Here is a 20274-nt window from a genome sequence, read left to right on the forward strand (position 1 = left end):
CTGTGCAAAGCCTTGGAGCAGAGCATCGGCTAATCAAGGGGTAGCATCTCTAATCCCCTTGATGCACTCTCTTGCGAACCTCATTCCTAATAAGAAAGTGGTGGATGGGAGGGGAGGGAGGGGGATCAGAGTAAAATCCAGTCCACAAATACCCTGCCGGGAGAGACCGAGACAGACAGTTGGCCAGCTCCGTCCCCAGCGCGGCTGTGTTTGTCTAAATGATTTACTGCCAACACCGAGCTGGCGACGGGCAGAGCCGACCCGACAACTCTGAGGACAGGAGATACGGAGCAGCGCGCACTCGCAGCGCAATCTCAGCGAGTCACTGGGAGGGAATGCATCCGCCTCAATTCATTAGGACTGATAGCTCCCTCAATGGGGCTGAATAATTGATGGCCTCGAGAAGCTTTTAAGATGTTCTGTGCGCTCGGAAGACCGAGAGTATGATTTTTTTAAAAGCTAACACACAGAGAAAAACATCGGTGAAGGTGATCCGAGCAAAGGTTAGATGTTTTAATACGCTATGTTTACACCATAAATCCTTGCTCCATCGCTTGTAACGGGAAATGGATACGGTGTGGCTCGGGGTAGCTGCAGGCGTGCAGGCAGGACAAGGGAGCCGCTCCCAAGGGCTGCAGTGGTGGGAGCCGAGCTCCCGTCACCTCAGCATTTGCGTAGCACGGCCACCGCCCGGCCACAGAGTCCCCTGCACGACGCTTCTCCGCCTCCGTCCCGCAGCAGAGACGTCCCACCGTGACCTGGAGGGCCCCTCCATCTGATCCCGGGAAAGCCTCTCCACCCGCTTACCTTTCACCGTGACGTGGACGCTCTGGCTGATGGAGAGCTGGGGCTGGATCAGGACGCTGCACAGATACTCTCCTTCATCCATGCCTTTCTGGACGTCCATCAGCTTGAGGGTCCCGTTCTCAAAGACCACTTGGCGGTGGTTATCGGGCAGCAGCAAAGAGTCCTTGTACCACTTGATGGAGTAGTACGGGTACCCGATCACCCTGCAGTTGATGAAAGTGTCCCTACCCGCTACCGCTGTTATGTTCTTCATCGCTCGGATGCTCGGGGGACCTACATATCCGGGAGGAAGGAAGAGGCAGGCTAGGTTAATTACGAAGGGCAGCTCGGTGGCACGCAGATCTGCTGCTATTTCAGAGCGAGCTTCACAGGCAAAGGAGGCAACCAGAACAGCTGAGACCCAGCCTGGCTTGGGGCGAGGAGCAGGCACGGGCTCCTCTCCAAGCGTGGGTGAGAAAGCCACTCATCGGCGGCAACCTGCAGCTAGAGCTACTCGCACACGCCTACGACAGCGCAGCCACGCACGAGGGCTGCGGGCCTCGACCACAGCCACGCTGCAGCACATCCCACCCCAGTTCTGCAGGAGCAGCTTCAGTGCCGGGGAAGCTGAGCCCGCAGACACCGCTGCTGCTTGTCAGAGGGGGTTGGACGGCGCCTGGAAGCGCAGCGTGACTCGGCAACGGGAGCCACGGCCACCCAGCAGCGCCTGCGGCCGCAGGAACTGTGGAAGAGATGGGGAGCGCTCCCCAACAGCCCCAGCCGCTCTCTGCCTCTCTCGGACGGAAGCAGCCTGCCTTGTGCCACACGTCCTCAACGAGAGCTGCTCCCGGAACCCGCCCGCCGCTGGTAAACCTATCTCGCCTCCACTAACACACACCTTTCTGAGCCTCCCGCTGGCAGCCCGAGCAGAGCCGAATAGCCAGGCAGGCACCAGCCGCTGGCTGGCTCTCGGGCTGGGAGAGTGCTGCAGGTGTTTCAGCAAGAGGCCTCCTGCATCAGTAATGACACTGCTCTCCCAGCCGCTGCAGAAAACAGCAAACTAAGCTAAAGATCAACTCCGTCTTGACTCCTCGTCCTAAGGACATAGCAGGAGCCATAACGGCTTAACAGACACGCAGGATAAGCTGACGGACGGTCTTCCTCATACTGGGGCACCTTCCAAAAAAGGAGTGGGAAAAAAGAAATGAGCATCCTGCTCCCTAACCATCTCTTGGACCTGTCTGAGGGACTTGCTCCATTCCAGGGCAAAAAAAGCCCAAATCTTCTCTAGTGACAGCCCGTCAAGAGCAGGGAGAAGAGCGGGGAGGCAAGGCAACGTCCTCATTGACAGCGCTGCCCTGGCTGCTCACGGCTGAGGGATAAACTTGCTCCAAATTTAGCGGTAAACGGCAGCAAAATTCAGACTCTCCTGGGATCCCAGCCAAAAAGCCACCAGATCCGTTTCAAACCAGAGACACAGACAAACACAGCCTTTCAGCCCTCTTTCTCAGAAGATAAATAAATGCTACCTTGTCTCTGCCTCGCTCCCACCTGTAAGCTTGGAAGCTTTAATTGGCGATTATCAACGGGCAGGGGCTTACAGAGTACCCCGCGCTTGAGAGCGCTCCCTGTAACGCGCCGAGCAGCATGCTCCAGCCATAACAACGCGGTGATTAACGCTGCCATGGCTTTCAGCAGACAAAGAAAACACAGACATGACAAATCAAAGCTCATTTTCCACGATTTCACGTGCTGCCTCATCATCATTTGTCATGTAGATCCCTGTGCTGGCGGGCACGTCTGCTGCCAGGGAGCCGGGCTCCAGCCAGGACCGGGGGGGGCTTGGGAGAGCAGGGGGGGCCCAGGACACTTCTGTGCCTGCCACCGCCTTCTCCGTGCGCGGGGTCCCTCGGGGAGGTGTTTGCCGACCCTGCGCAGACCCCAGGGCGAGGGCTCGGCAGGGCAAGAGCGGACCCCAACAGGGAGAGCGCTGCCCAGCTCCTGCTCTCCAAGGCTACAGGACTGCTCTGCACCCCGGGACGCTCCCTGCTTTACACGGCGGGGGGGCTCAGCTCTGCGGGCTGGCGGGGGACCGAGCGGGGCAGGAGCCGGGAGCTCGGGGAACGGGGTGGCAGCAGCCGGGGAGACCCTCGTGGCTGGGAAGAGGAGGGGGAGGCGAGGAGGAGTGATCGGCCGGGGAACAGAACAAAACCAAAAGCCCAGTAAAAGTCCTATTCTGATATTTAAAAGTAGACAGGCACCTCTTACGTTTATTCGCGCTTGGTATTCGGCGCTGCCCACCGAGTTCCGCGCGGTGCACCGGTACACGCCGCCGTCCTTGATCTGCGGGCTCGTCACGTTCATGTGGCTGACCGTGGTGCCATCCGACATGGTGTACTGGTTGGTGCGGTGCCCGCTGTCCCGCGGGATGGGCTCGTCGTCCAGCGCCCAGGTGACGGTCGGCGGGGGGGCCCCCTTGGCGGCACACATCAGGGAGAACTGCTCCCCGGGGTTAACCACCTTCTCGCTGAAGGAGGAGATGATGCGGGGGGTCCCATCTGGGGGGCACCCAGGGGGACGGGGGTCAGGGAGCGGCAGCCACAAGCAGCAGCAGTCACCCGCCGACGGGAGGGCTTCGAGCTCCCTCCCGCCTGGGGTGGGAGCCCCGGCACCGCCAGGAGAGGAGCCCCAGTCGGCAACACGCACACGGCCGTGCCTGCATCCCTGCAGCAGGGAGATGCTGAGAGGGGGCGAGGGGGCACGCTGCTTGATACAGGCGGTGGCTCAAGGGTCCCCAGGATCGGGGTGCCCATCCCTTGTCCAAACATCCAGTGGTCTGCATCTACGCCTGCTCCTGAGGAGCGGGGAGGGGGCACCTGGTGAAAGGCAGTGCCTTGGCCCAGGGGCTGGGGACGGGCAAGCCGACCCTTGTTTGGGTCCTTCCCCACCCCGCCCGTGCTGCGTCCCTGCGCTGCTTGCAGATGGCGTGCATGGCCCAGGATGCAGGGTGGGTGCAGCGTGGCCCCAGGAGCCCCCACCCCAGCAGGTCTCACTGCCCTCCGGCTATGCACAAAGCATCCCGGCGTGCCCCGGGGACATGGCGGCTCAGAGAGGGGCAGAGAAAAGCCCCCGCCGCCCCGAGGAAGCCAGCTCACCCTCCAGCGTGATGATGGAGAAGTCCTGTGCCGTCTGGGACTTGCGGGTGGCAAAGCACTGGTAGGCGCCGGAGTGGCTCTTCTGCGCGGCCGTGATGAGGAGGGTCTCGTTGCTGATCCCCCGGATGGAGATGTAGTCGTCCACCACCACGAGGTCCGTGTTGCGGTACCAGCGGATGACGTACTCGGGGGACCCGCTGAGGGCACAAGAGAGGATGACGGTGCTGCCGATGCCCGTCTTGAGCTTCTTTGGTGTGAGGGTCACACGCAGAGGGTCTGTGCGAGAAAGGGCGAGAGCGGCCAAGGCGTTGGCGGTGCCAGGCAGCGCGGCGGCAGGGATCTCCTCGTCACTGTGCTCTCTCTGCCTCGCCTGCCCTGGAAGCGCCAGCCCAACTACGTGTAAAATGTCACCGCACAAGGCGGTGGGTGGCCCCCCCCCATGCTCCTGCTGACAGCCCCTGCTTTTACCGCCAGTCCCGGGCCCCCGGCGGGGGTGCCGGCAGAGCAGGCACTGTCGGGGAGGTGGCAGAAGGCTGCAAGAAGACGCAGCTGGTGTGACGGGGGACAGCACCGAGCCAGGGACGTGCCCGGGCAGCTCCCAGCAGGCTGCCGGTGCCCGGCCGGCAGTGTGCTCACGGCGGCACTGCCCCAGCTAAGGCAGGCACGGTGGTGCCAGCCCCAGCCCCGGCGGCTCCGGTACTGCTGGCATTCGGGAGGCAGGAGGAACCCCCAGGAACAAAGCACGCAATAAAGACCCGGCCTGCCCAGATGGTATTTACTGTTTGGCTGGAGCTTATTTTATGGAAGTCAACAAAACGAAGCACAGAGGCACCTAACATAAAACTGACGCCGCCATCCCGCAATTTACATCCCCCGGTATTGCTCTGAATTTTCCCGAGGCCCCTCTCCCTGCCCCGATTGAAGCGGTAAATCAGGGGACCGCTGCAGCATGACAAACCTCCTGCAAGCGCTCCCAGCGCCGCGTCGGACGCGCTGCCTCGCAGGACAGCGGCTCCAGCGTGCGGCACGCCACGCTGAAATACCAGGCTTGCAATTTATATGGCTGTACAAAACCTTGAAGGCTTTATATTCAAAAGGGCTTTACACCTACAAAGGCAGCAGGACAGGAGCCTCCCCGCCGGCTCTCACCTATGACCGTGAGGGTCCCCGTGACCTCTGTGGACCCGAAGGTGTTGGTCACCTCGCAGATGTAGGTCCCGCCGTCCTCCACGCGCAGGTCGCTGATGGTCAGGCCCGTGATGCGCTTGGTCCAGCGGCTGTCGGCGGGGAGCGGGCGCCCGTCCTTGATCCACCGGACGGCCGGGTTGGGGTAGCCCGAGGCGATGCAGGGCAGCTCCACCAGCCGGCCCGCCTTCACCTCCCGCGACTGGAAGCTGTCTAGCATCGTGGGGATGGACTCCGCAGGGTCTGGGTTCGGAAAGGAAGCGGGCTCACGTGGCGAAGAGAGGGCGGCGAGCCTTCTCCCCACAGGGACACCAGCCATCACTGTGCCCCCTCGGCATCAGCGCTCCCCGCTCCACCAGCCGGCGGCTCTGCCGGGCAGGAGCGCAGGGCACCAGCCACGTCCTCCGCCGGGCACCGGGCTGGGGCAGCCTGTCCCACCCCGTGCTTGCGGGGAGGTGGGAGGGAAAACGCATCTTACTAGCTGATGGGATGAATAAACTCAGCACCGGAGGAATTCCTCAAGGTGACACTTAATTGGTGCAAAATACACAAATTCTGTGGCACATTTCAAAATTTACAAGCAAAGGGGCCCATCAGGCAGCTGGGAAAGGAGAAAATTAATCATCAAGTCTCAGGCGTGAAATTAAATTCCAGGGGAAAGAAACCTCTTTCGTTACTCCCAAGCAGAAGTAAACTGCCGTGACGTGTACATAATGACAGCGACCAGGGGGGGACCAGGCCAGATCGAACGCACACGGAGAGGGGACGATGCACTCGGCGGCTGCCCGCACTCCTCGGGGGCCACGCGGCAGGATGGCCGCGGGTGGGACCAGGACCCTCCGGCCCCCAAGAGGCTGGGGCAAGGTCAGGCAAGCCCCAGCCCGGCCAGCCCGGCCCCCTTCTCATCTCTGCGGGGTTAATTCCGGGAGGCAGTGCGGGAGCCTGCGCACCCGAGGATGGAAAAAGCATATGGCAGAGAGCGGGCACGCTGCAGCTGAGCAGTGGGAGCGGCGACGTGGCTGCAAGTCGGGCGAACTCCCTCCCGAGCGGAGTAACTTGGGCAGTCAGCGGAGCCGGGAGCGCCCCGAGACACGCGGCACTTCGGACTGCGCTGCCTGCGCCGCTGTATCGCTTGCATCTTCGTCACATCGCGTCAGGCTGCTCACATCGCGGGCTGTCACATCGCATCGCGCCGCAGCCCGTCGCCTCTCGCTCGGGGTGCCGCGCGGTGCTGCCACTCGCTGCAGCCAGCGTTGGGGGGGTCTGCGTGCTCGGGGGCACACACGAGGCGGCACGGACCCCCTGCGCAGCCCCGCCAGGACCTCCGCCCCGCCCCGCCGGGACGGCCTCTCGCTGCGGGGACGGGAGGCAGCGATGCCATCGCTCCCTCCTGCACCCCGGGGAAACGGGCAGGGCAGCGGGTGTGCAGCAGGGCTGGGCACCCTCACGGCGCAGGAGCCGTGCCGGGCCCCACCGGGCAGGGGTCCCCCCGCCAGCATCGCCGGCGGCCGCGTGCTCACCTGAGACCGAGAGCCTGGCGCCGTTGCTCTGCCGCGTCTCCCCGCTGTACTTGTGCTTGGTGATACACCTGTAGGTGGACAAGGCATCTTCCTTCTGCACGTCCGATATGTACAAACCTCCATAAGAAGTAATAAAAAACCTATTTTCTGGAGACACAAAGGAGAAGCAGCGTGAGCGAGCCAGTCCCGACCCAGCACGTCGTCTCCCAGGCTCTCAGCACCCGGTCCAGGCAGAGCCCCGCACTCTGGGGCCGTGCCCAGGAGCCGGGCAGGCAAAGCGGGTCCTTCCTCCGCCTCCCCACGCCCCGACGGCACCGGGGTGAGGGCTCTGGCTTCACCTTCAGGGGCGAAGTCGGGCCCAAGTGGGTGAGTGGCAGTGCTTCGCCGCGGCAGGCTCGCGGGTGTGCAGCAGCAGCCCCGTGGCTGTGGGTCAGCCTGCTCGCCTCGGTGGTGGCACCCACACCTGCCCGGGCACGACGACGGGCTCGGGGTGTCGTTCCGCGCCCCGGTGCTCCCGGGAGGCGGATTCAGGGGATTTCAGCAGCCTGGCCGCAGCCCGGTGCGACAAGCGCGGGCCGCGGAGTCGCAGGGACACGGTGATGGCGGAGAGCGAGCGGCAAGATGCTCCGCCGGCACAGTGCTCTGCCACACCGCCACGTCGCCGCGTGCTGCAGAGCAACGTGGCAATTAAAAGTGAATCCGTCCTGCTGAGTTAATAATAAGCTTAACTTACTTAAAAGCGTGTGAAAACAAATAAGGGCTTGAGCTGATGTTTGAGCGCTGGGGGAGGATGGCAGGAGAGCAGGCAGGGCAGTGCAGCCCGGGCAGCGCTGCCAGAGCCGCCCGCTCCGGCGGCAGATTCTGGAGCCTGGCACAGATCAGTGCCGGTGGGGAAAGCAGTCTTCGGCTCGCTCATGAAGCCAGCCTGAGCCCCCTAATTCGTCATGAACATCGGTGGTGAGTAACGCGAACAGAAAGCGCCGCGCTGTGGCACAGTTCAGTGGCTACCGGGGCAGCAGGGTACACGGAGGCACTGCAGAGAAGCAAAGCCCTTTACCCTGCCCCACGGCCAGTGCTATCAGCGAGAGGAGCCTCTGCCCCCCGTTTCTGCGGGGCCCTTGGGGTCGATTCCAGCGCCGGCCGCCCCTGAGCCTCAGCTGGGACGGGGTGGTCCATCCGCTCGGCCGCAGCCTGGCAGCCAAACCAGCCCTGCCAAACACAGCAAATGCCGAGCAGCAGGGGGTAGCTCGCAGAGCTGAATGTTCAGAGTTGAAACCTGTAAAACTAGTCTTTGGACCAGCAATGGCTGCAGATAGTTCCTTCAAGTCCTGCACCATGCCTGGTAAACCAGGACCTGGCTGCTGAGGAGAATCAATGGCTTTTTCTTCCGGCACCTTTTGGAAGCAGCTGGATGTTCCCAGTTTAGGTGGGGGAAAGTGCTGTGGTTGAACCCGTTAGAGCAGGAAAAACACGGGTGGAGCCGGGGAACTAGAGGCACACGCTCCCAGAGCAGCCCGGTTCCCCGCTCCCGGGGCAGGACCGCAAGCGCTTGAGGCAGCGGAGTGGCAGAAAACAGGGCTCTCCACCAGGGAGCTGGAGCACGTTCCCAGCACGAGCCAAGGCGATGGCACCGCCCCGCTCCAGCTGCCGCTTCGCTAGACGCGCGTGCTTCTCTCCAACTGCTTGATACGAGCGCACTAAGGACTCTAAACAGCAACGAAATAGCACCCTTAACACAACACGAGCCTGGCTGCGGTTAAGAGGAGGCAGAGGCAACCACCGGGCTGGCAGCCCCACGCAGATTCTCCCTGGAAGCAGTGGAGGGGGAGCTGGCGGCCCCGGGGTGCCGTGGGCACCAGGGTGGCTGTCCCCGCGCCTCCTGTGAGCTGCAACCCCCACGGCACTGCAGGACCCCCGTCTGCATCCCTGCGTGGAGGGGTCGGGGGGTCCCCGGCCAAAACCTCGCGCATGGTTTTCCTCTGCGCTAGAGCACGGCAGCGCCAGTGCAGCGGCACGCGTGCTGCACCAGTATGCAACCGGGACCAGCTGCGCAGCGGCACGAGTCTCAAGCTCTGCTGATCGGAGGCGTCGAGGGATTCGTACAAACCTCCGTAAAAGGGAGGGGGGAGCAGCCCCGCAGGCGCACTGAAATAACATGCAAATCAACCATTAATTTTTCATCTCCCATCAAACCAGTAAGCAAAGAACATTGGCTGCACTGGGATTCGAGACGGGGGGAGCCAGTCGCCATGGTAACAGGGGCTGTATTTGGCAGAGTGCTGGGAGCCCCGCCTGGTCCCGGTCCCCACGCGCTCGGCTGGCATGCGTCCGTGCATGGCTAACCGCAGCCCTGGGCGCGGGCACCGTGCTCCTCCTCTGCAAACGAAGCCTCGCCAGAGCGACGTGCGCGGAGCCAGCGGCGCGGCGTGCCCCCTGGGACCCAGGCCACCAGCGGCAGGGCCCACGACAGCCGAAGTCCCGCGTGTGGCGGGGCGAAGGGCGGCGCAGCCCCGAGCTGCTGCCCGAGGTCAAGCCTCCGAGACAGGGCTCGAGCCAGAGCATCAGCCCCAGAGACAGGAATGGGCAGAAAACCTGAGGTTTTAGCATCCAGCTCTCCACCGCGCAGCGGCGGGAGGCATCTGCCCCCTGCAAGCCGTCTGGTCTGAAGATGCCGCTACATGAAACGTGAGCTCTACACACACCCTGACAGCACAGCTTGCATCCTTTTTCTCAAAAAGGGGCAAATAACTCCACTGAGGAGCGTTCCACCGGTTCGAGGCAGAGATGCAGGGCAGTAACTGATGTAAACGGCTCCGACAGAGACCTCACCGAAGTGACTTACTGCCGAGTTTGCCAGCGAGATTAACGTTGAAGGTCGCCGAATAAAATCAGATCTTTCTGCCTGCCAGGAGGTGGAAAAGCTTTATGGGAAGCAGAGGATTAAGTACATCCGTGGCCAGACTGGAGCGATGTGCCGCTCATAACTCATCCAGCAAGACTCGAGCCGCTGCCTTTGGGAACGCCTCGCCAAAGCCCCCGCGCCCCTCTCGCCCAGCCTTGCCAGCCCCGCCGGACCCCGGGAGCTTGCCCCTCGCCCAGGGAAAAGCACGAGGGCGAGAGGGGGCTCTCCGGCACGGCACCCAGCAGGAGGGTCTCTCTGTCTACACCCCTGTGTGCACACACGCATACTCGCTGCTACCGAAATCCTCTCCCGCTTCCAGCTGCCTGTGGCAACCATGAAACTCCAGCATCAGTCCCGAGGGCCTTCCAATTCCCAGAGAAAAATTACAGTCAATACAGGTCACCAGCTACTGCTCTATCCGATAGAGATCTATAAGAACAACGGGGTCAGGGCTTCAGGAGAGACCGCATTTTATAGGTCGTAAGACTAATGAGATAAGTTTCCCTTGGTACTCCGGGGCCAATATTTCCTTACGCAGTCTATTTCAACTGCTAGAGAATCAATAGGTGCCAGCATTTATGAATTAGCCATACTTTGAGCGTATGCATCCCAAGGCACCCCGGACAAATCCAATAACTGTTCGGTGCTATTTCTGGCCACATTTAAAGTGACAAATGCCTCCCTGAGGGGAAGGCACGGAGGGGGAAGACCCAAAGAACAAAGCCTGCGATTTTTCCACTGCTGCTGTGACGGCAATTTTTGCTGTGGCTGCTGTTCCAGGATGCCATTTGCCCGGCACGAGGCTCGCTCGGGGACAGGCCAGCAAAGTCAGGCAGCAGGGACTGTCCTGCCCAGCACCGCGGCACGGCACAGCGTCTCCTGGCCAGCTGCTGGGTGGATTGCAGGCACCCCTGTCCCAAGAGGGCCCGAGCACCGGGCCGCAGCACCCAGCACGGGGCAGAGGAGCGGGCTGGCTGCCAGCGGCCACGCACCGGGGCTGCCTCTCATCCCAGCAGGCTGAGCCCAGCTCAGTGCCACAGCAAATGCGAAAGCAGAGGGGGTCTGGACTGGGCGCCGAGATTAGAGCTCCATCCATCCCTCCCAGGGATGTCCAAGACGAAGCCTGACTTGAGCCCGATGCAAATTTAATAAGAGCCGCACGATATCTGACAGATTTATTCACGTGCTTGCCTGCAGCCGGGATCCCAGGGGAGGTGTAAGGCAGTCGCCGCTCCCCGGCCCTCTCCACGGCAGCACATCTCTCCGTGCAGCCGAGCTGCCGCACGCCCAGCCAAACGGTCCCACCTTGAAGGTTCGTGGGCATCTGTAGCACGACCGATGCCAGCTGAGCAAGTGGGTCAGGCTCTGCACCAAAGGGCTCCCTCTCTTCTCCCCCCTCCTCCGCCCAGGAGGAGCAGCCCTTCGCCCTAGGAGAGCACCGTGCCCCAGAAACCTTGCCTGGGGTGGGCACGGCACGGGCAGCTGCCCATTCCCGGGGTCTGCCCACGCTGCCTTTTCCCCCGGGGAGCTGCCTGCAGCCCGCTGCCTGCTCCTGCGGGCGCTGGAGGCTTCGCCAGGAGCCTCCCCCCGCAGACCGAGAGATCCAGCAGCTCACGCAGCCCCGACGCCAGCCCCTTCCCGGCCGGCCGCGGGCAGGAGCGCGGGCAGGAGCGCGGGCAGGAGCGGGCAGGAGTGCCAGCCGCACGCCCGCCTGCTGCCTCTGCTGGAGCCTGCGGAGCCAGGGAGGGGGGACCAGCAGAGGAGGGGTGGAAGTCGGGGAGTCGTGACGGGCTTTCCGCCTCCCCTCCTTAATCTCCTTCATAAGCACAGCTCCGTCTCCTCCCGTTACAGGATTAACACCCATCTCTCATTCTCCTCTTGCAACAAGATTTTATTTCTAATTACGCTGTAATAAAACCGGGCACGCTCCCAGGGCTTCTTCCAAATGACTTGTCGACACTCGGCGAGATTGGATCCTACTCGGGCCCCTTGCGGGCGCCTCTGCCTGACGTTCATTAGGCATGCATGAGGGAGAGGTTTTAAGAATGGAATTGCATTTAAATGGCTTTTCTGAGAGGGAGAGATGAAACAAGAAAGAGAGAGAGAGAGAAGCCAAACGCAAGCAAGTTTTAACAGGAGGATGCCATTGTCACCTCCCTGCCACACTGCTGCCCGGCAGCTGTGGTGCCCGGTCCCCGCTCCCAGGTGTCCCAGGGACCCGGCTGCGGCTGGGCACGGGCGCAGGGCAGGGCTGAGCCCCCAGCCCTCCGCTCGCTCGCCCCCCGGCAGAGCTGCTGCTCGGCAGCGGATCCCCTTCCGACGCGTTGGCTCCTGAGGCGCCGCGGGACGACCTGCAGAACGCCAGCCTGCTGGCGACACGTCGACAGGTACAAACGGAAACACTGGCGGCTTTTCTGAGCGTCCACTTTGGCTCCGACCACCGGACTTACGGCCCGGAGAGAGCCGGTGGCGCGGCGGTGCACAAACGCCCTCTGCAAACGACTGCAGAGAGGATTTAAGCACAGCCTCTGAGCATCTCCACCCTGCCCTGCGGAGACGGGGTGCCCAGGGCTCCAGGGTGTCCAGACTGGGGCATCACCATGGCCAAGGGGCACCAACGGCAGCTGCCACGATGGTGGCCAGGTTAACTGGCAGAAACGGCATCGGGAGCCAGGGATTTTCCTGGTGGGGCTTAGGAAAACGCGCACCGAAGCAAACAGGGGATCAGTAAACTCTGATATTGGCACCAACACAGCTGCTCCCCACTGCCGGGGAGTGAGCAGCCAGCTCGTGGCTCGCTCACGCACCGCGCGAGTGCCGGGAGCGCCACGGCCAGACCCACCCTTGCTGCTCAGGGACAATCCCCACTGCAAAAACCAGTCACCAGCAGCATGACAAACCGTTTCCAGCGAAGCAGAGGAAGGTAATCTGACCACGGACGCTCCCATCGCAGGGAGCAGAAGTCGGTGAACAAATTATTGCCTTCGCAAGGCACTCGCTGGGGGGAAATCACCTTGTCAAAGCCCCCCCACGCAGCGGCCCTGCTCTCCCTGTCCCAAAACACGCATTATCTCCCCAAACCTCACCGTCCACGTAACAATTAGCACCTCTGTCACTTCACTCGCGGTGCAATGGCTTTACTGCCTGCATGTCTCTCCCTCTGAGCAGCGAAGGCATCAGAAGTTCTGACGCTGCACTTGGGGAGCTTTTTGGGAGGGAAAGCAAAAGGCGGTGTTTAGAGCTGCGAAGGCAGTCCAGGTAGGCACTTCAGGAAATCACAGACGTTAATTTCACCTCACCGGAGAAAGGGAAAACCCTTTTGTTGCTCTGACCACCCTATCTCAGAGCCGTGTTGTTTGCACTGTGCCCCGAGCAGCAGCCCCGGACGTTTCCCTTCTCCTCTCGCAGCGCGCAGCTCCGCTACCTGGACGCCGCTTCCCAGGCACGGGCTCGCCAGTCAGCAACCTCGGGAAAACAGATGCTAAGAAAGATCTCTTTCTATTAACTCCCTCGGAAGCCAGGTCTCCTGCAGGGCTGGTAGGAGTTATTGAATCAAGAGTAATTATTTACCAAAGGGCCAGTCTTGCAAGTCATTTTCCTAGAAGTAAATCCAGAATTAGGCTACCCGCAGAATCAGATTCGCACGGGCATAAACGAGCGCAGAGTCTGCCTCTCCGGGTTTTAACCCGCCTCTTCAGAGCTTTCGGGGCGCAGGCGGTGAAACCGGGGAGCGTTTGGGGACCCTTGCATCTGCCTGCCTGGGTGACTTGAAAGGAGACCCCCTCGCCGAAACACACGCAGGAGGAGGCATTGCCCGGGGAGGGGACGGGGACAGCTCTGCGCACCGGAGCCAGGGCCAGCCCGGGGCTGGCCCGCAGGGCAGCCCCCCGCTTCACCTGCCCCCCCAGCACCAGCCGCCCTGGCACTATCAAAGGAGGAGGAGGAATTAATCTCCCGAGGTGGTCCGGAGCCGTCTAATACCAGCAGAAAATTACAGAACAGGATGAAGAGCATTACAAAATGAATAGGAGGGGACTAGAGATTTCCATGGCTAATCCTGTTAACGAGACAATTTCTTATCAAACTCATTACGTGGCAGCAAGCGCGGGGAGGGAGGGGCTGCGACGGGAGGCTGGCGAAGCGAAGGCGACGGCAGGCACGGGCATCCCGGGCCGCATCCGGACCTGGGGCTGGCAGGAGAGCAGCACAGCTCCCCGAGCCCGGCCCACGCCACCGCATCTGCGTATCGTGCACATCGCTTTAGCGAGAATTGTATTTCTATTTCCACGGAGAGCTAAATATTACTAGAGTGACATTTACCACAAAATAGTGCCGTCTGCTTCAGATGTATTACCAGCCCTCTCCCAGTGCTGAGCTGCAGCGGGTAGAGATGACGGCAGGCATAAAAAAAAATATAAAACCCATCGAGATACACTCATTTCAAAAAACGATTTTCCCAGTGTAATTTTTTTTAACCTCCTATTACGCTGAGCCTCGTTTTCCAGGAGGAAGCAAGCCGAAAGGCTTCATTCAGTCGGCGGGCTGAGTACGCGCTCGCCTTCGCTGCGGCGGCAGCAGCAGAGGCGTCGGCGTGGGCTGGGGGCGAGCCCTGCGAAAGGACAGCACGCTGCCACCAGCCCGCCACCTCCTGCCCCCGAGAGTCACGGGGGCTTCGCTGCGGCTTTGTGCACGGTGTTCATTTCTTTTTTTATAATTTGCTATTTAAAAAACCGCGTAACTAGTCAGATTTCATGCTAATGAGAAGAGAATCTGGATCGAGGACTGTGCAAAAATTTGCATCTGAAAGAGGAAAACAGGAAGTCGCTAAGAAAGGAAAATCCACCACTGAGGTAGCATGTATGGCCATAATTAGGTTAATGCTGCCTCTGTTCTGGCAGCTCATTTCCAGCAGCCCCAGGGCAGCAGGGGACAACAGCCCCCTTCACCACCCTCCCCGCCGCACCGAGACGCCTTGCCCTGCCATGGCACCCAGCCAGGGCGAGGACCGGCACGGGGACGCCGAGAGCCAGGCCGCTGGCGCAGGATGAGGTACGGCACAGGGAACGCGGTGGACGCGCTCCCCCAGCAAGGAGGGTTTGTACGCAAGGACGCGCCTCCGGAGAGTCTTCTCCAACAGTACCACCGACACCACGGGTGTACGTGCCCACCCAAAGGAAGAAAACACTGCAGCACCCGCGTGCCCTCAGCCATGCCCTCCTCACAACTACAGCCTCGCCCAGCACGGCCCTACAAGGCGCCCAGACCAAGGTCATGGTGAAGACGCGGCTCTGCCCGGCCCCAGACGCAGTGCTGGCTGCCAGCACCTGCCCGGACGCACGGCGGCCTCCAGCCCGCCCGCCGAGCGCAAACCGGTGGCACAGAACAAGTGATCAATGTCCCCTATTTTGAGAGCGGCTAATTTGCAGCGTTTCATCAAATTTCCCCTGATTTTTTAATTGGGTTTTGCTGCCGCTGTAGACATCACTGTACAAAGAATTTTGAATAGCTCTAACCAAGATATTTGCTCATAAAAATCTGTCACGAACAAAGAGAATGACAGAAATGGCAAATACCTAATGAAAACAAAGGGGAAAACAACAGGTACTTCAGTCCTTTGCCATCCATCAAGAACCTCGGGTTATTAAAAATACAGAAGAGAAGAAAATCCTCGTGTGTGCAATCAAATCTTGAGAAATCTTGAAAAGACAAATACCTGCATAGGAGGAAATTCTTTGCCCCCACTCCAGTCTGCAGGAGTTTCGCCATAATTATAATAAGAGTAAGGCTGCCGGATAGCACGAGAATTGTTTTCCCCACTTACATTGTCAAATGATCGTTTTGCCCTGCAGTGAAATCTCAATAATTATAATGCTGAACCATGAAAGAACAAAGAAATAAAAAAAGCGGTGTTTTCTTCCAGGGAGCGGGGGGGAGGGGGAAGAACTGCGATCGCAGGACTGCAAGCGCGTCCATTCTCTAATTATCTTTCTCAGGGCCGTGCACCTCACGCGAGCTGTAAGCAACCCTCGACTGCCTTCCTCCGGGCACGAGCCGCCGGGCGAGCCCCCGCTGACCCGGCAGACCGAGGGCATCGTGGGCCTGGCAGCAGGCACCTCCGTGCCCGCTGTGGCCGAGTTTCCCCACGGAGAAATCGGCTCTTTGGGAGCAGCGGCTCCACGGCATCGCCCGTCAGAGCCCCAGCCCGAGCCCCCAGCGCTGCGGGGACCTCCCCGCGCAGGCGGCCGGGGGGCACAGCCATTGCACACAGTGCCTTCGCCCCCCGCCCGACACCGGCCGCCCATCGGCGGGGGAAAAGCAAGGGGAAAGGAAAGAGAAAGGGGACAGAAAGCGGGGAGGGGGGTAACGGAGGCGAACAAGAAAAACAAGACGACAGAACGCTTGCTCCACAGCCCTCGGCTAAATTACAAACCAGTTTACTGAGGTGGAAAGCTGCAGTGAGCTGAGGAGGAATATGTGGAAACCATCTGCAGATTTAAAAATAATCTATTTTACGATCACCCTCGAACATACTCTTTTGCAGAAACCAAATAGGATTTGTTGTTGTTGTTTTGTGCAAACTGTTAGGGAAAAATTACTAGAAACATGCAGGGGGTTTTGCCTTCTTGAGTACTGAGAGGCTAAATATGCCCTTCCGTATGTTGAGAATAGTAACAGTCATCTTAAAATTAACTCGGGCTGCATCAGAGCTTACAACAGTTGCAATTCCGAGCCTGCAGAAAGCAGGACAGACCTGCGCTGGGCTATCTAGCGCTTCGAGCTGACAGATGTCTCCCTACATACAGTAAATATAGGTCGTCTTCTCCTACCCAGAGAACTGTAGATCTTAATTAACCAGGCCACTCGCAGCATACGTAATGATTTTTTGCAGCTTGCTAAGTAAGCCTTCCCTTGATTAGCGGGAGGGAAAGCAAGATGCGCGTGCAGGGGAGCCACCTCCCCCGCCCCGCCGTCCCCGCTCCAGCCGCAGCCGCCGTGCCAACCCCGCGCTGCGGCTCCGTCGTTCTGCCGCGCCACGAAATCTGCCCGACGAGGTCAGAGGGGTGCGGAGGGAGGCACGCGGCCGCCCGTGCCGCCGAGCCAGCCGCCGGCCTCGCCCCAGCCCAGCCAGAGGGGTTTTTAAGCTGTGCAGACTAAACCTCGCTCCTCCTTGTAAGCCACTTCTGGATTAAACTATCTGCAGGCTCAGAGCGCCAAACGAGCTCGTGAAATTCCTGCTGAGGCCGTGCCGAGCCCTCGGCGGAGGGGCAGTTGGTGCCGGGACGGGCGGCAGGGTCCCTACGAGAACGCGTGGGCAGTGGCGAGCGCGCCGCCGGCCGTGCCTCCTCCAGCCGGTCTGTGCCGAGGCAGCGGAGCCCGGGCTGGCCGCGTCTCAGCCCTGCCGCCGGCCTCGGGTAGGGAGGAGGGAAGAGCTGGGTGAAGTTTTACAGGACAGCAGCCGTGTGCCACCTGAACGAGGGCATCCGGCAAGCACCCAGCCTTAGCGCCAGTTTCTGTGTATAGGATGCTCCGAATCCGCCAGCTGGTCCTTAAAACCCCCTCAAATTAGAGGGAGGGAGAGCAGAGCCCAAGCACACGGCCCAGATCCTCTTACCGAGCGCGTTCTGCAGCCAGCAACACCCCTGGCAGTGCAAGAACAGCACGGACGGACCGATCCGCAAGGGCCAAAGCCTCGGTGCTGGGGATGCTCTGGCTCTCCAGCAAATGGGGCGAGGAGCTTCCGAGAGCCTGCAGGGCGAAGTCTCGAGGCCAGAAAGCTCGCTCTGCAACACGGAAAACGGCAAGAGAGCTGCAGATCGCTGCCCTGCACCAGGCTTAAAGGAACCCTGCTAAAGCCAAGACCTCCTTTTGATCTGATGAGAAAAACCAAAAGCCTCAAAAAGGAACTCTTGTAGCTTCAACCTCAGGAGTAAAGCAGAAAGATCCCACACTGCCCATCGCTGCCACGGTCCCACGTGTCCACGCTGACACATGCGAGGCATCCCCTCCTCCCTCCCTACTACTCACTGGGGGAAAGGAAAAAAAAAAAAATCAGTGGATGTGACTCGAACAAAGAGCAGAACTTCCTCCCCGCTCATTAGTGCTGGGAAAGCAACAGAAAAAACTCCCCAGGACATAACCTCCTCTTCAGCTCTGAAGTCTGAACGGCTTGGAGAGGGTGGCGGCGTTTATTCTTTGCCTGGCACCTTGCTCAGGGAGTTGGCCTGCACGTTTCTGCGAAGAAGGCACTGTCGGGAGGCTGCAGCAATGGAGGCAGCCCCGCTACCACCCGGCCCGCGCGCTGGCTCTGCAGAAGCCCCCCCTGGGGCAGACAGGTCCCTGCACGCCAGTCCCTGCCGCGGGCACAGCCCCATCGCTCCGGGGGCTGTCGGCAGCCACCAGCGGGTTGCCACGAGCCCGGCTCCGTTCAGCCACGCGCCAGCGCTGAAAAGGTTCAAAGAGCGACCGGGGAGCTGCTCGCTTTCGCGGGGGAGCAACCCTCGCGTTGCTCCCCCGACAGCGGAACGGCAGCAACCCCCCGAGAGGAGCATCTTCGCCACAGGCGGGGGCTGCAGCGACGGCAGCGTGCCTGGGAGGAGGAGCAGCCCGCTCCCCGCACGGCACACGACCCACCGCGTCTTACCAATGATTATGAAGACACAGCAAACGCACGCTGACCTAGTTAGAGGCCCAAGAACTAAACCAGCCACGGTGGCTTTGTGTAACGGCCCGGCAGTTCGGACAGACAGGCCTGTCTGGGTGCTGTGGGAGCCTCAGCGTCAGCGCCTGCACCCTGCAGGGACCAGCAACACCCGAAGCGCCGCGGGCCGGAGGAGACAGCAGCACGCAAGACGCGCAGTGGCCCTCAGAGCGCCTGCGCCCAGCCCTGGCCCTGCCACGGACCCCGGGAGAGGAGTCTGCACGTCAGCAGATGAGGCAGTTGCCAGGGGAGCCCAGAAGAGCTCTGGTACCTGCTCACCTAGCAGAATGCACGTACGGATTTGGCACCTGGACCGTAAACCGCTGTTACGCCGAGCAGAGCGGGCTGACTCGGAGCGCTCGCTCAACAGCGCTGGGAGCGGGAGCAGAGGTGCCGGCTCTGCAAACCAGTACGGCACAAGTGAGCCACATCTGAGCTGTAACCCACCAAAGAGTTCTCCTCTGCCGCGAGCAAGGATGAGAGCGTGCTACCAGGGCCACCTCACGTTATTGTCAGCACATTCAGCTGTTGTCACACAGTAGCTGCTTTCATAAAGAAAAGTGCTTGAGCGCTGCCCTGCCTGCTTCAGCGGGGCTCTGAGCACTGCCGCGCTGAGGGCCGCGTGCTCCCGCTCCCCGCGCGCGGGGACCCTCTTCTCCGCGAGGAAAGGCAGGCCACCGGCTGTTCCGCCATGCTGTCAGGGGGCGGGCGGCCAGGGTGCTGGACAGGGAGCCCGGGAGCCGGGCGTGCCTCAGGACCACCTTGCCCTTTACCAGCAGAGGAAGGAAGGGGTCCGACAGCTGGGGCAGGAGGACCTGGGGTGCCCAGGCTCTGGGGCCCTGCTCTCTGCACACCCCCTGACTTTGGTCGTTGTCCTCCTGCTGTGGCCCTGCAGGACTCAGCCTAGTCTGGTTGGAAAGGGCAAGGTGTCTGCCAAGCCTTGGGCCAGTGCTGTTGGCTCTGTCACCCTCTAGACACCTCTTAAAATCCTTGCTGACAAATTTTGCCAGGTAGCACGGAGACTTAGGGCAAGTAATGGCCAGGGCAGGACAGTGCTGCCGTGATCCCAGCAGCTTGCCAACACCATCACGCTCCACTGCAAGGCCTTTGATTCAGGGGCCCAGAGGGATGCCAGCAGGCCCTCGGAAGGAAAGTGGCACCTCCCGGACCGGGGACCTCAATCCAAAAACCAACACTGGAGAGCGGCAGCCCCAGCAGGCAGCTCCCTCGAGCCAGGATGCTGAGACAACGCTATGGCAAGCAGAGCATCAGCAAGCAGGAGGGATGGGGCCCTGCAGCCGTGCGCAGCCCAGTGCGATTGCTGAACCAAGTTATCCAGAAGAATGAGGAATGCCACAGCGGGTGGGAGCAATGGTCCACCTGCCCGGTGCGCTGCCCCGGCAGCAGCCACAGCAGACGCTGCTCCGGGACGGCACAGGCGTGTCTGCAGCCCAGCTCCTTGCCACTTGCCCAGCATCCCCCATCGCATCAGGGATGCGAGCAGGGACATCCCTGCCCAATCTTTTCAGTAACTGCCTACGGATCCGCTGCCCATAGACGTATCTAATCGATCCCTCCCAGCCCTGGCAATAGGATCTGCGTCCACAGCGAAACGCTGACAACCCACTGCCAGCACAGGCACTTTACATCAAAGCCATCCCCTCCTGGCCAGGGAGCCCCACCGTGCGAGCACTGGGGGATTCAGTGAGTAACAGTTTATGCTTCAAAGCCAGCGGGGAAATACTCCAGATAGTACAACTCAGGATCACAAAAATGATTCAGGGCTGGAAGAATCAGTCAGATGTTGCGGGACGCAGCACAATCCCCAGCACCCGTCTGCAAGCAGTGCCTTGGTCACCGCAGACATGGAGAAGAGAGATCCCGCGTCCTCCCGACAGCGGCACAACAGTATCCCCTGCCTGGAGCTCAACTTCAGCAAATTCAGCCTTGAAAGAAGATGCAATTTCCTAGCAACGAGCAATGACACGCTGAGGCAGCTTACCAGGAGAGCAAGCGGACTCCACGCGG

General features: G+C 60.9%; 2 protein-coding genes across 4 annotated transcripts in view; both read right to left on the reverse strand.

The window, feature by feature from the left end:
- The window catches only part of FXYD6 (FXYD domain containing ion transport regulator 6), a 157601-nt gene that overhangs the window by 54346 nt on the left and 82981 nt on the right, over positions 1–20274 (reverse strand). The gene's annotated exons all lie outside the window — the stretch shown is intronic.
- Positions 1–20274, reverse strand: part of DSCAML1 (DS cell adhesion molecule like 1) — a 105749-nt gene that overhangs the window by 23655 nt on the left and 61820 nt on the right. For 2 of the 3 annotated variants that reach the window (XM_075442366.1, XM_075442365.1), the window contains exons 4-8: positions 6647–6793; positions 5091–5369; positions 3942–4217; positions 3048–3344; positions 808–1080 (exon numbers count right to left, since the gene is read on the reverse strand). In XM_075442366.1, the coding sequence (XP_075298481.1) occupies positions 808–1080; positions 3048–3344; positions 3942–4217; positions 5091–5369; positions 6647–6793 (1272 nt within the window). Of the gene's footprint in view, positions 1–807; positions 1081–3047; positions 3345–3941; positions 4218–5090; positions 5370–6646; positions 6794–20274 lie in introns of those variants that run through there. The other variant, XM_075442367.1, reaches the window with a different exon arrangement.

This window comes from Opisthocomus hoazin, chromosome 24 (genome assembly GCF_030867145.1).
Source record: "Opisthocomus hoazin isolate bOpiHoa1 chromosome 24, bOpiHoa1.hap1, whole genome shotgun sequence".
In the NCBI taxonomy this organism is placed as follows: domain Eukaryota; kingdom Metazoa; phylum Chordata; class Aves; order Opisthocomiformes; family Opisthocomidae; genus Opisthocomus; species Opisthocomus hoazin.